Raw genomic sequence first — 12,445 nt, forward strand, 5'->3', positions numbered from 1 at the left:
CAATGTAGGGATGACTGTTGAGATGAGGAATCAAGAGTATTTACTCATGCTTTGGAATAGGGACTCGCTTGGTGCAAATGGGTAAAAAGTCTGTCATGTTCTGGATTTCCCATCCCTCGCCCCCTTTTCTCCCTGAGCAGGTGGGGGTTTCCAGCAGCACGATTCATCAGTAAGCTGCTCCCCTCTGTGTGCATGTGGACGGTGGTCGACCCAATCCACGTGGCCTTCTTGACCATGAAAGCTCAGTCCAGTGGCTCCCATCCCTTCCTGGAGGGGGGTAGGGACCAGGCTTGCCGGTGCCTTTTGTTATAGAAATCGGGTATTTCTGAGGGCCTCTGAAACCTTTTTCCAAATGCAGACCTCACATCTGATTTTAAAATGCAGGTTTTCCTAGGATTGATTCACTGATGCAAATAGAAACATCCCCTGTCCTTTCAGGCAGTTCTCCAACCACAGCGTGCATCAGAGCTACCTGACCGGGGATCAGGGACTTGGCACTTCTAATGCAGATGCCCAGGCCCCTGGCTTTCGATTTAGATCTAAGTGATCCTTGGAATACACTCGGAGAAACAGCGTTGAGGGTATCGCGTTCCTCAAAGGCTCCCAAATAACTCCTCCAGCTTCTCTCCCGAAGATTAGTTCTGAAGGCTAGCCAAAGTTTTTAAGGGGGAATATCGTGTGAAAGGTAGTTTCTCTAGAAAGTTGACAGCAGCTAGAAGGAAGACGTGCCTGGAATAGACATGACATCTTAATCATCAGTGCTGAGGAGCTGTAATGCCTGACTATAGAAAGCTTAAATAAAACTGTAGCTCTTTTTCTTTTATTAAAGAAAGAAAGCCCAGGAGTACAATAGCAGAACAAGAACTAATTCGGGAAGCTTGCTGGTATGATATTGTCAATCACACCAGCGATGTGGATAAAAGCTTTTAGCACATGAATAATTTCAGTGAAAGGGCTTTCTCGCTTTTTATTTGCTGGGCATTTACAGGAGAATAAACATGCTGGTATATATTATATATGGAGTGAAAGTCAGCAGCAAATGAAAGCAAAGACCCCCGGACCCAGTTACCAGAACAGACTATGGTTGCTTAGCAACCAGGCAACTGGAGAATTCTCTCTCCCTCTCTTTCTTTTGTTTTTAGATTGCAGTAACCTTTGATCAATTTTGGCTCCACAACAAAAGCCTTGGATATTTTGAGCGAAGGGTACCTGCTAATTTGTAGTGGAAGGACTTAGACCATGACACCAATTTCTCTCTCCAATTTCATGTTAAACAGCAAAGCCAGCCTCACATTCCTTTTCAAAGTCTTAGTGCTGGTGGGCCGGGTCCCTGATGAATCAGAAGTTACATGATAATTGCTTCCAATTACACTAAAAGATGTTGCTGTCTGTCAGTTCACCTTGATTCTTCCTGCCCATCGCCAGTTTTCGAAGCCTAGGTCTTGGTTTTAAATCCAGTTCTTACGGAGAAGCATCTGAATTCAAGCATCTGAATTCCCAAGTCCTAAATCCTCGGGTGCCTTAAATGGCCATTTCTTTCAGCAGCATCTCGACGTGGGGGATTCTAAACTGCAAAGGGCTTTAGAAATCCTCCCTTCTGGTGGCTTCCTTCTTTAGAGGCAATTTCCATTCAAGACCTTACAAGGCAACACGCCCAGGTCCCCAGGCCCAGCTTCCAGCCATGAAACTCCAGGGGCTTCCCCTCGGGAGCTGTAAAGCTGTGGTGGCCCAGGGAGGCTCCAGAGAGTGGTCCCTTGCCTCACGCAGGGGAGAATACCTGCCCTCTGGAAGCCTCCCGGCAAAGGTGATTCCTCAGTAGGCGCAGTTATTGGCTTCCTAGGAGGAATTTCACAAAAGGCTGTTAAAGGTTTGGATTCCAGAGGGCGAGTTTATTTCAGCAGAATGAACTTTCCTGAGTCAATTATCCAAGCGCCTCATTGGCCCGTTGCGCCCTGGCCTTGTTGGAAGGGACGTGCAGGTGGTGGCGGGGGAGGAGTGGAAATTGGGGGCGGTGGGGTTCCTACTTGCTGAACTCTGGTTCTGGCTCTTCAAGGCCTGTCAGCTGGAGACAAAGAGGGGCCGTGTCATTACAGAGGCCTTGCCGTCATAAAGGAAGGTTCCGACTCTCCAGTTCCTCTTCCCCCCGCGGCGGCTCAGGAGATGGCAGCGCCGGCCGCCAATGCCATCATGTCGCCCGAGGAGGAGCTGGACGGGTACGAGCCGGAGCCCCCGGGGAAGCGGCCGGCGGTGCTGCCCCTGCGCGGGCTGGTGGGCGAGGCCGGTAGCGCCTCGGGCACCGACGGCTCCCGGCCGTCCACGCCGCCGCCGGCAGAGGAGGAGGAGGACGAGCTGTACCGCCAGGCGCTGGAGATCATCTCCCGGTGTAACAGGGTGGTCCCCAGGAAAGGGGGAGGTTCCCTGCCCCACCCAAGGGAGGGTGGAGCTGAGCAGGAGGAGAAGCTGCAGAAGAGAAGGAGGAAGGAGCAGGATGGAGCCAGAAGGAGACCTGGAGGAGGCTCATGGAGCCTAGAGACACGTGAAGAAACTGCGCTTGTCTTTTGGTCGTGGACGGGGTGACACAGATGTGGGTGAGACCCATGGGGAGGTGACAATGGCAGCTTTTATCTTGATGTTGATTTTGCTCTTTTCCTTCCGGGCTTGTCTGCTTGTTTGTGACCCTTTTCTGTGGGTCCCCACTGGAAGGTGCTTTAGACTTGTGGCAGGCTTTGGGGCCTTGTTCTGGGCCAATCCCATTTGGATGGACTTTTACCCACGAGGGGACGGGTCACTTTGGGTGCTTCATTTAGAAACTAGACTCTTTGCCTTACCTGTATTGTTTCCTAGTTTTATTAAAGTTCCTTCCCATTAAAGTCTCCTATGTTTTGTGTTGATGCGGCGGATGGCAGAACCCATGTAGAATAGGCAGGTTTGCGGGGTTTGGGCTGCCCCTCTCCCTGTCCTATAACACCGGTACCTCCGCGAGCAGGCGACCGGCGCCAAGGATGCCAAGCTGCTGGACCGCCCCGGCGCGGCCGGCCGGAAGGCGCTGGAGACCCTGCGGCACGCGGGGGACGGCGTGCAGCGCAACCACCAGACGGCCTTCCAAGGCATGCTGCGGAAGCTGGACATCAAGGGCGAGGACGCCGTCAAGTCCTTGTCTCGGGTGATGGTCCACGTTTTCAGCGATGGAGTAACCAACTGGGGCAGGATTGTGACTCTTATTTCTTTTGGTGCCTTTGTGGCCAAACACTTGAAGAGCATAAACCAAGAAAGCTGCATCGACCCGTTAGCAGAAAGCATCACAGACGTCCTGGTCAGGACGAAACGAGAGTGGCTAGTCAAACAAAGAGGCTGGGATGGGTTTGTGGATTTCTTCCATGTAGAGGACCTAGAAGGTGGCATCAGAAATGTGCTGCTGGCTTTTGCAGGTGTTGCTGGAGTCGGAGCTGGTCTGGTATATCTAATAAGGTAGCCTTTAAGTGCAATATTGACTCTTAACCAACTCCAGCCACCAAGACCACATAACGACTGCTGTGAAATCAAGTGTATTTATGAAGTTGGACTTCAAGTTGCCCAGGCTGTAACCTCCAAGAGTTCTGCTCTAGCAAGCGTAGAAAAGCAAGTGGCAAGGGGATTCTGGGTAACAGGAATAAATACTTGGGAAAAGTAGTCCTTGAAGAGTCACTGTTTGAAAGAAGCAAAGTTTAGTTTTACCTATAGGCAAACTTTTGAGAGGCCATGGATGGAGGAGGGGGACTTGAGATTTAGCAAAGACGGTGGAGTGGAGAAACTTAATTCCCTTGTCTAGAACAGGAGAGTGGCCAGTAGCCAGGCTAGTCATAGTTCAGTAAACACGTCCTTCGAGTTTATTTACTTCCTAATAGTGTTAAAAGGAGATGCTCTAAGACCAGTGATGGCTGTGTGGTGTGGATTTAAGCTACAAGAAACAGACCTATGACTCGAAGCCTCAGTACTGTACAACAGAGTGTGAAGGGAAGCTTTTTTCCTTTAATGAGCTTTCCCGGGTGTACTTATTGACAAGAAAGTTTGAGTGTTTAAGGGTTTTATACCTTTGGTTTGGTTTGAGTGATTCTTAGTTTACTAGCCTAGTTAATGGCCAAGAATACTTGACTTAAGGCTCAATGATTGCAGTTAAAATGTGGAATATCCTCAATTTTTGAAATGACTTGTAAATGTATGTCTGTAAAAATGTATATATTTTTACAGAGTCTATTTCCTTGAAATGTAAACAGTCAAATTTACATGTTTTTCATACCCTTTTGAAATTTACAACTTAGTAGTTAGGAACCTATTTCTTACAGCTTTTCTATTATAAATGTTCTGGTCAGTTCTAGAATGTATATGGAACCAATTGATGTTAATTGTATGCAGTTTGGTTGTAGTGGAACAGCTCTGATTGGTAACTGCAGGTTTTTATTTTCCTGCCTGATTTTGGTAAGTACTCCTTAGATGGGATTTTTTTTTTTTTTTTTAAAACAAACCTAGAGTTGAGAAGTTGAGGAAAGGAAAATCAGTCCTTTCACTTTGTTGCATGTAAGTTTTGAATAATTAAGTTGGAGTTTTAAGGGTTTGTTTTTTGGTGAGGGGGGAATGCGCCACAGGGTGATGACTTCAAAATAATGGGCTCTGATTGGGCTGCTACACAATTGAGTTCTTTCCATTTGACAGAATTTAACTGGTAAAATTAAACTTGAGTTCATGAGCTCATCTTCAAAGCCTTTATTAAAAGATATTCAGCTGTTCCAAATGGGACGACTAAGTGTGTGTATAAAAAGATCCCATCAGGTGGATGGAGAGACATTTGATCCCTTGTTTGCATAATATAAACGTAAAACGATGTCTTAGAAAAGCAGGCTATAAGCGGCCGAAATAGCTTAGCCGGGAGAGCGTTAGACTGAAGAAAAGCAGGCTATAGTCTAACCATGGTGCTATTATTAGGCTTGTTTGTTAAGGACAGGTCTGAGCCTAGTTTATCAATAAAACAAATACTTACTGTTTCATTTTTATTACTGGTTCCCAAACTTTGTTTCAAATTTTTGCACTGGCATCTCTTTGAATTCGGATTTGATATTCTTTAAAACTTATCATTTATTTGCTATTCTTCCTTTGAATATTTGCTGCTTATTCTGCTCCCTGAACAGATTTTTCCTGCGTCTGAACCTAGCCGTTTTTGAACTGTTAGTCCTTTTGGAGCTTGGTACTAGTAATCTGAGTAAGCCCACTGCTCTCCCCTGGAGTCCACAGACCTCCAGCTTTCACAAATTGTATGTTGGGGGTAGTGGTGTCCTGGCTTGCTATGGCAGCAGTCTTGAGGTGGGAGGAGTCCCTTTTTTGAATGCACCCTTTTGGTGGTTCTGTCATTACTTGGAAAAGTCCTTTTAGGGATTTCCGTAGAAGGGAAACAATCATGATTTTTCTTTTATATTCCTTTGCATTTGAATGTTAAATTTTATACAAAGAAGTGGGGTCCATGAAGTCTCAAAGAGTTACAAAAAAAGCTACTGGTAAACTAAAAACTTCAGAACATGACCTTTAATCTGTGGACTTCAGATAAAAATAGGCATAAATTAAATGACTGAGAATGTAATGGGAGAATTGTCATGCCTGCCCACCTCCGAGCCATAGGTAATCTAACTAGAGCTGTTTTGCTTGTGTATTTATCTTGATCATAAACCACTTATTTATATCATGTGTCTCTCAAATACCTACAAGCACTTTATGTAGTTTTCGATCTTAAGATCTGGTTATGGTGGCGAAAAGGCCTGTTTCCCCATACCCTGTGTGGAAGTAAGTGCATAGATGAAAACTGGTGGAGTTTAGGGTCCCCATTTCCAATTTACTAGGTGTGACTGTTGAAATGTAGGTGAGGGTCTCAGTTGAAATGTTGTGTTGGGGTTGTGATGGTTGGGGAGCCCAAGTGCTTTGGGAAAAGGGGGGGGGTTGGTTTATAGGGAGAAGAGGCAAGTGTTGTAAAATTGCTGACTAGCTGCATCACACAGGCAAATCCTCCAGGATGGGAAGGGAGGGGCTGCTTGGAAAGGTGGCTCTCAGCAACTTGTCTGTCTTACACTTCTCTCAGGGAAAGACATGTGGGTCTCTGGTGTCATCCATGCGTATTCTCTGGGGGTTGACATTTTGGTTCTGGTTAAACAGTTAATGCTGTTGCCAGCTGTTGCCAGGAAGGCTTAGGACCAACTACAGATTAATGCGGGCTGTAAAATGTAGTGTTTCCCTAACTTCCTGTTTTTCCTGAGAAGAAAATAATAAATCTTTTATTCAAAAAAAAAAAAAAAAGGAAGGTTCCATGTCTCCTATGGGACCTAACAAGGGTGGAGCTGAGCAGCCAGGGGGAGTGGGAGACACCCAAGAGCCCTGGAAGGGAGACGCTTGGAGAGAGAGAGACACAAGAAGCCATCGCTTCTCGGCTTTGGAGGTGCACCAGGGACTTGGGGGGCCTGCAGGAATCACGTAGAGTTGAGCCATAGATGGACACTTGGAAGAGACATGGGTGAGACACGTGGGGAGGCTGCCAGTGGCAGACTTAGTCTTGATTTGTACTTCAGTGTTGCTCCTTTCATCCCAGGCTTGCCCGGCCCTTCTGCCCTTCCCTATGCCTCCCTGCCAGAAGGTGCCTGCACCGTGTGGCAAGCTTCCAGCCCTCGGTGGCCCCACTCAACGCTGTGTGACGGGGAGCTTACCCACGGGAGGATGGGTAACTTTGAGTGTTTGATTGGGAAACTACAGCCTTCCTCTTCCCGCTGGATGCAGACTCATTCTATTAAAGACCTTTCACACTAGGAGTATGATGTGTCTTTATGTGGCGAATGGAAGAGTCCCTTTAGAGTGTGCAAGTTTGGGGGTTCTGGGGTGTCCCTCAGTCTGCTCTCTAACAATGTGAGCAGTGCAAGGTAGAGTAGCTTCACAGTCCTGTTTGCTCGGGGTTGTGGATCAACTTTGGAGTCGAGGGATATAGACATAGAGAGATTCCTCCTAGGAAGCCAACAGCTGCTCCTACCGCCTCTCGAAGATTGAAGGTTAACTTCTTGGCCTCTCAGTGGCTCAGGTTAGAGGAGGAGCGTGATCGCCGCGAGGGAGGTGCCCGGGCCGCTGGGTTACAGGTGTTAAAGGCTTGGGTGTGACTCTCCCAGGCCCATCTGAATGCCCAGGCATGGCAGTGCCCTTCAGTGCTAAGGATGTTAAGCACAGGGTAGGGGCAATTATTCTTCCAAATTGGCCTGTAGGGCACTGTGGGGTCTCCCATGGATCAGAGGAGGGGAGTCGGGATGCCCCATGTCTAGGGTTGGGACCAGCTCACTTTACACGGTGGGATCACAGTGGCACCTTGCCTTTTGCTAAACCAAGGGTGAACAAGGCTCACCTGCTGTCTGGGCTCTTGTTGGACTGGTGTCCACTGCACCTGTCACTTTCTTCTCCCCCGTCCTCAATTACTGCCGTCTGAGCAACCGCCTGGGCGGGGAAGCCCTTTGAACCTAAATTGTTTGTGTCTGTGCCTTGAGTTGAGCCTTCCTTGTGATTCTCCACCTGCTTCTGCATTCCAGAGCACCTCGGGGAGCCCTCCTGTGGCTCATTTAGAACCTGGAGAATCCCAGAGAGGCTGGCCCAAAGCTCAAGGGCCCAGCAAAGCAGGATGGTGGTTCCTTCCTGTGGCTTGCTACTTGCTCCCCAGTGGGCTGATTCCCGTTGCTGTGAACAGATTAACAAGAGTGAAATTGCATTTTGATTATAACTGCTTCCTAAAAGAGGACTTGGAGTCACCAGGCTCAAACACCTCCCTTCTTCCCTTGCTGCCATAGGACTCGAAAACTGAAATAGGTCAGTGGAACAGCTGAGCTGTAGAAAGGCCACAAACTCCCAGAAGTCACAGAGGGACATGATGTCAAGTGGTGGAGTGAAGCGTTTTACAGCCACCACTGTTCCATTGCAAGACCTGAAAATTTATGTGAGCCTCAACCTCTTGTTGGTAAGAACTACTCCTAATACACTCTCCATGCCCTGGTTGATGCTGCAGCTGCTCAATTCAGTGTGAGGGCAATTTGATTTAGTAAATACTATCAACCCAATTGGTAATTCTTGGTACAGGGCAAATCCTGGGCCTGGCTGACTCACTGCTTTGCTTTTCTCAAGTTGAGTTAGAAGCATGTAGAGGTCACTTGTAAGCCTTTGTGCCTTTATCCGCCGCTATTAACTGTGTGCTCAGGAAACAGGAAGTCAGGGAACTGGCATAATGGGGGGAAACAAGCTACTGAGAAAAATAACAGAGCATTTTCTGGGATTCAGAGACTTAGAAATCTCTAGTGAAAGCTCTCTGAATTGGGTGCATCACCCAGGACCTATGATCCGGTCATTTTTGCTCCATCAACTGTTGGAAGTAACATTTTCTTAGGGAACTCCTATGGAATTAATCTTTTGATTGAACAACTGATATTTAATGTACCTTTTCCTTTAACCATTTGTGCACATTTACAGTTCAGGAAATTGACATTTTATTAAAATACTGACTGAGTTTAGCTCGGCTGATTATAGTTCAAATGGAGGAAAATTCAAGAAGTTGGCAGCACGAGCAAGCTGCTGTTGCTGAGCTTGCCCCAGAGCTTTTCACAAAGCATGGGAATTAGAAGAGAGGGTTTGGAGGCTGAACCAAAGGGACGTGAGCCTGGGGCAGCAGCCACCGGCAGCCACCGCCATCAGATCTGCAGACGGGAGGAGAGTGTGGTTAACTTGGAACTGAGCAGAGTAGCAGTGATTCATGCTACAGCGCCTGAAAAATCAGGAGTTGACCTGCAGCCTGCTGTGGCAAGAAGAAGCATTTCAGAAGGACATCTCCTGGGGGTTGTGAGGCATGGTTTTCCTGTCCCCTGTGGGCATAAGCCAAATACCATCATCCTGTGAAGGCGAGGCCTCCCCAAAATGCTCAGAGGAAGAGCCCAGACATCAGGCTCTTTTCCCAACACATGTCACCTTGGCATGTGGAGGGCAGGCTTCAAGAGAATTGTACTGCAGGGTAAGTGAAAAAACATCAGGCTTTTCTGCCCTCCCACCATTAGGGTTGATGATGGATCCCTGCGGTCCTAAATGCATGCCTGATGGCGGGCACCTGGAGTAGGGTGTGCGCGTATGTACATGGGATTCACCTGGGCTGAGACTGGGCTTATAAGGGTGGCATCACGGGGAAGCCAGCAGAAGTAAAGAGAATGAAAGAACAGAACAGCAGAGCAGCAGAGGCCACGAGAGAAGGCCGGAGAGCCTGGACAGAGTGAAGACTTGTTGGGTGCTGGCAGTCCTGCCAGCCTCTAGGCCCCCCAGCACCCCTGCCTGCTGTGTGCCTGGTAAATCTCAATAAAAGTCTGAAAAGCCACCGAGGACTCCAGAACTCCCTCCTTCACCCATCTGCTTGAATCAGATCCTGCTCCGTCCCTTCCTGCCATTACACGTACCATTACCTTAAATAATGACGCTTACCCAGATGTTGGGTCAGCTCCAGAAATAACCTGTCTATGACAGAAACCTACCTAGCGGGTTACAGAGCGAGTGATTTTGGAGCCCCCCTCCCCTCTCCCTGATAACCCGGGCCCCATCCCACTCACCAACCCAAGCATCAAGTCCTCAGGCCTCCTAGTCACTCTCGCACTGGCAGCCACAGAGATTCTCCATGGGCATGTAATAAAATTGGTTCTTTTCCTCCTACTATCTGTCTGATGTTTGTTTGCTCAACCAACCCAAGAAGACCCAGAAGGGTAAGGGAATTCCTCCCTTGTACCCCAAGAGTTGAATTCTCCTGTCCGTTGTGTAGGGTAAGGAAAATGTCAGGCTTTTCTGCCCTTCCGCCATCGGGATAGATGATGGATCCTTGTCCTGAATGCATGCCTGATGGCGGGCACCTGGAATAGGGTGTGGGCATAGGTAGATGGGATTCAGCTGAGCTAAGACTGCTTTTAGGGGCGGCGTCACGGGGACGCCAGGAGCAGCAGCAGCAGCAGCAGCAGCAGCAGCAGCACCAGTAGAAGCCGAAGCAAAAGCCAAAAGAGAAGCCGAGAAGCAGCAGAACGAACGCTAGAGAGCCCAGATAGAGTGAAGACTTGCTGGGGGCTGGGAGGCCTGCCAGCCTCCCAGCCCCCCAGCCAGCACCCCTGCCTGCCATATGCCTGGTGAACCCCAATAAAAAACCTGCAAAACTACTGAGGACTCTGACTCCTCCTTTACCCGGTCTGCATGGGATCAGAAAACCTGCACTGTGCCCCGTCCTGGCCCCTTACACGTTGTTAAGAACATTAGGAAAGCAAGACTGTGGAGGGGGTGCCTTTTCTGCATTTTCACCCTGTGCCCTTGTAGGGAAAATCGTGAGGAGGGATTTGGACTTTTTCTGGCTCCCCAATTTCCTGCCTTCAGATGTGCCCAGGAGTGGGGGAGGAAAGCTCCCCGCAGCCCTCTGAGGACATATGCAGAGAACAGATGGTCTCTCCCCAGACAGCGGCTGTCCAGGAACTTGTCTCTGCACAGGAGCCACATGCCATCCGGCTCCAGGGACACCGGTAAAGACCCAACAGACGGAACTGTGCGTGGTCCAGCAGCTCTTTCCGCTCATTTGCCCCAGAAGAGGTTTTGGCCTCATGCTTTTGTAACTGGACATTCCAGCCTTATCAGAGAGCTGGCCAAACGTTTGTCTTTTATGGACTTAATGAAAGTGCGAGAGTGACTAAACCATTGCACAATAGTCTCTCAGTCAATCGAATCAATTTTCCTTTATTAAGCCCCTCATTTCATCCTAACCTCTGGAGTCCACCTGCTGGAGGCTGATTTCTCCATCAGCTACTCTCTGTAGGTGAGCTACTTTTTTTCTCTGTGCCTTGGTTTCTACATCTGTAAAGTGGGATGATAGAATCGACCTTTCAGGGCCTTCTGAGGATCATAGGCTATAACACAGGTGAAGGACTCAAACTAGCGCCTGGAACAAGGAACTGTACCATACATGCCCCGGGCTGTTATCCAACATGACTAATCATATTGATGGACAGGGTCAGTGTGTTTTAGTGTGTTCACACAGGCAGGAACAGACAACTGTATTTCATTGATCATGACCACTGCACTGGGTCTCTGCACCACCCTAGTGCTCCTCCTTGGTCATAAAAGTTACCTGACCTCTTTCAGGGCCTGGAGATGCATGAGAAGGTGGTTGGACCACGTATTTCAAAATCTCACAGTGGAGACAGTAGGTTGCAATCTTCCCACTGGGGAGTCTGTTAGAGTCCGCTGAGACTTCCTTTCAGGCCAGCCTAGCATCAGTGATGCTCAGAGAACTCCAGGAGTCTGAATGTGAGTATAGGGTGTTCTGTTTTGTCACCTGCCTGCTGAATGTTCTAGTGCCTGAAAATGGGAGTGTTTCTGCTGAAAGTTACTTTAGTGTACACAGGGGTGGATAGCAGGGCTCTCGCCATAAAGCAAGTACCCAAAGATGGTTTCACGCTCAGCAGCTCCCCCTGAGTTAGCCAAAGGTTGGGATCCTCTAGGGGAGAGATTGTCTATTCCAACAGAAGATAGTGACCTCCACCTCCACTAAAGTGGGTGATGACCACCAAGCCAAGAGCAGCTCAGGGAGCACAAGTCCTGGGCATGGGCCTGCATCTTGCTCAAAACCCAGAGCCACCTTCCAGGCTCATTAACTGCTCTTGGGGGGACACAATGCACACTGTCAATGCATGCTTATTGATGGTACCCTTGTCCTTGTCAGTCTTACTGCGATTGTGTAATGTACTCTGGTCTGCTCATAATTACACCGAACGTCATCCTTCCTGTATTTAATTGTTAAGAAATAAAATTTTAATTAAAAATTGAAACTTTTAAGAAAGAACTTAATATGAAACAGATTCGCAAGGGAAATAAGATTGATCAAGACATCCATGGATTTTCAACTGTGGTGTGGATGGCAGTGAATTAGGAGGCTGGAAAATGCATTCTTCCCGTATCTCAGTGTCTTCTTTCTGCCAAAGAAGGTTAAAGCAGATTGGTGTGCTGATGGGAATCGCAGCTTTGTGGCTAAATATGCCCCAGAATGCTGTGTCTCCAGGGTTGTGAGCAGGGTATTCCATGCAGCAGGTGAATGGCTGTCTTCCTGGAGGGGCGCACACACAGACGGTCAGCACCCTAGGGCATTTCCGCCCTTCCTTTGCTTCATTTTTCTTCGAAGAGGTAAAGAAGGAATTTATGTAGGAAACAGAATCTCAACTAATTAGCAAGGCCTGGCCTTCCGTCCCCTTCCCCCCCATAAACTCATTTATCAGATATGCTCCAATTTTAGCCAGTTACTTTAAAAAGCAAATATTCTTTATCAGACATGTCTCTATTTTAACCAATTACTTTATAGCATTTTTATTACAAGTGCAAAGGTTAGGCAAAGTCGATGCCTGCC

The 12,445-nt window shown here is 48.1% G+C and overlaps 1 protein-coding gene across 1 annotated transcript; it reads left to right on the plus strand.

Annotated features, from left to right (window-relative positions):
- The first annotated feature begins 2,160 nt into the window (after positions 1-2,160).
- On the plus strand, positions 2,161-3,997 carry LOC119243747 (induced myeloid leukemia cell differentiation protein Mcl-1 homolog). The gene is made up of 2 exons (XM_037509678.2): positions 2,161-2,378; positions 2,968-3,997. Exons 1-2 carry the CDS (start codon positions 2,161-2,163, stop codon positions 3,470-3,472), a joined length of 723 nt encoding a protein of 240 aa, XP_037365575.2. The 3' UTR covers positions 3,473-3,997.
- The last annotated feature ends 8,448 nt before the right edge of the window (positions 3,998-12,445 follow it).

The sequence above is a fragment of the Talpa occidentalis genome, unplaced genomic scaffold (assembly GCF_014898055.3).
Source record: "Talpa occidentalis isolate TD23 unplaced genomic scaffold, MPIMG_talOcc4v2.1 talOcc4.13, whole genome shotgun sequence".
NCBI classification, from domain to species: Eukaryota; Metazoa; Chordata; class Mammalia; order Eulipotyphla; family Talpidae; genus Talpa; species Talpa occidentalis.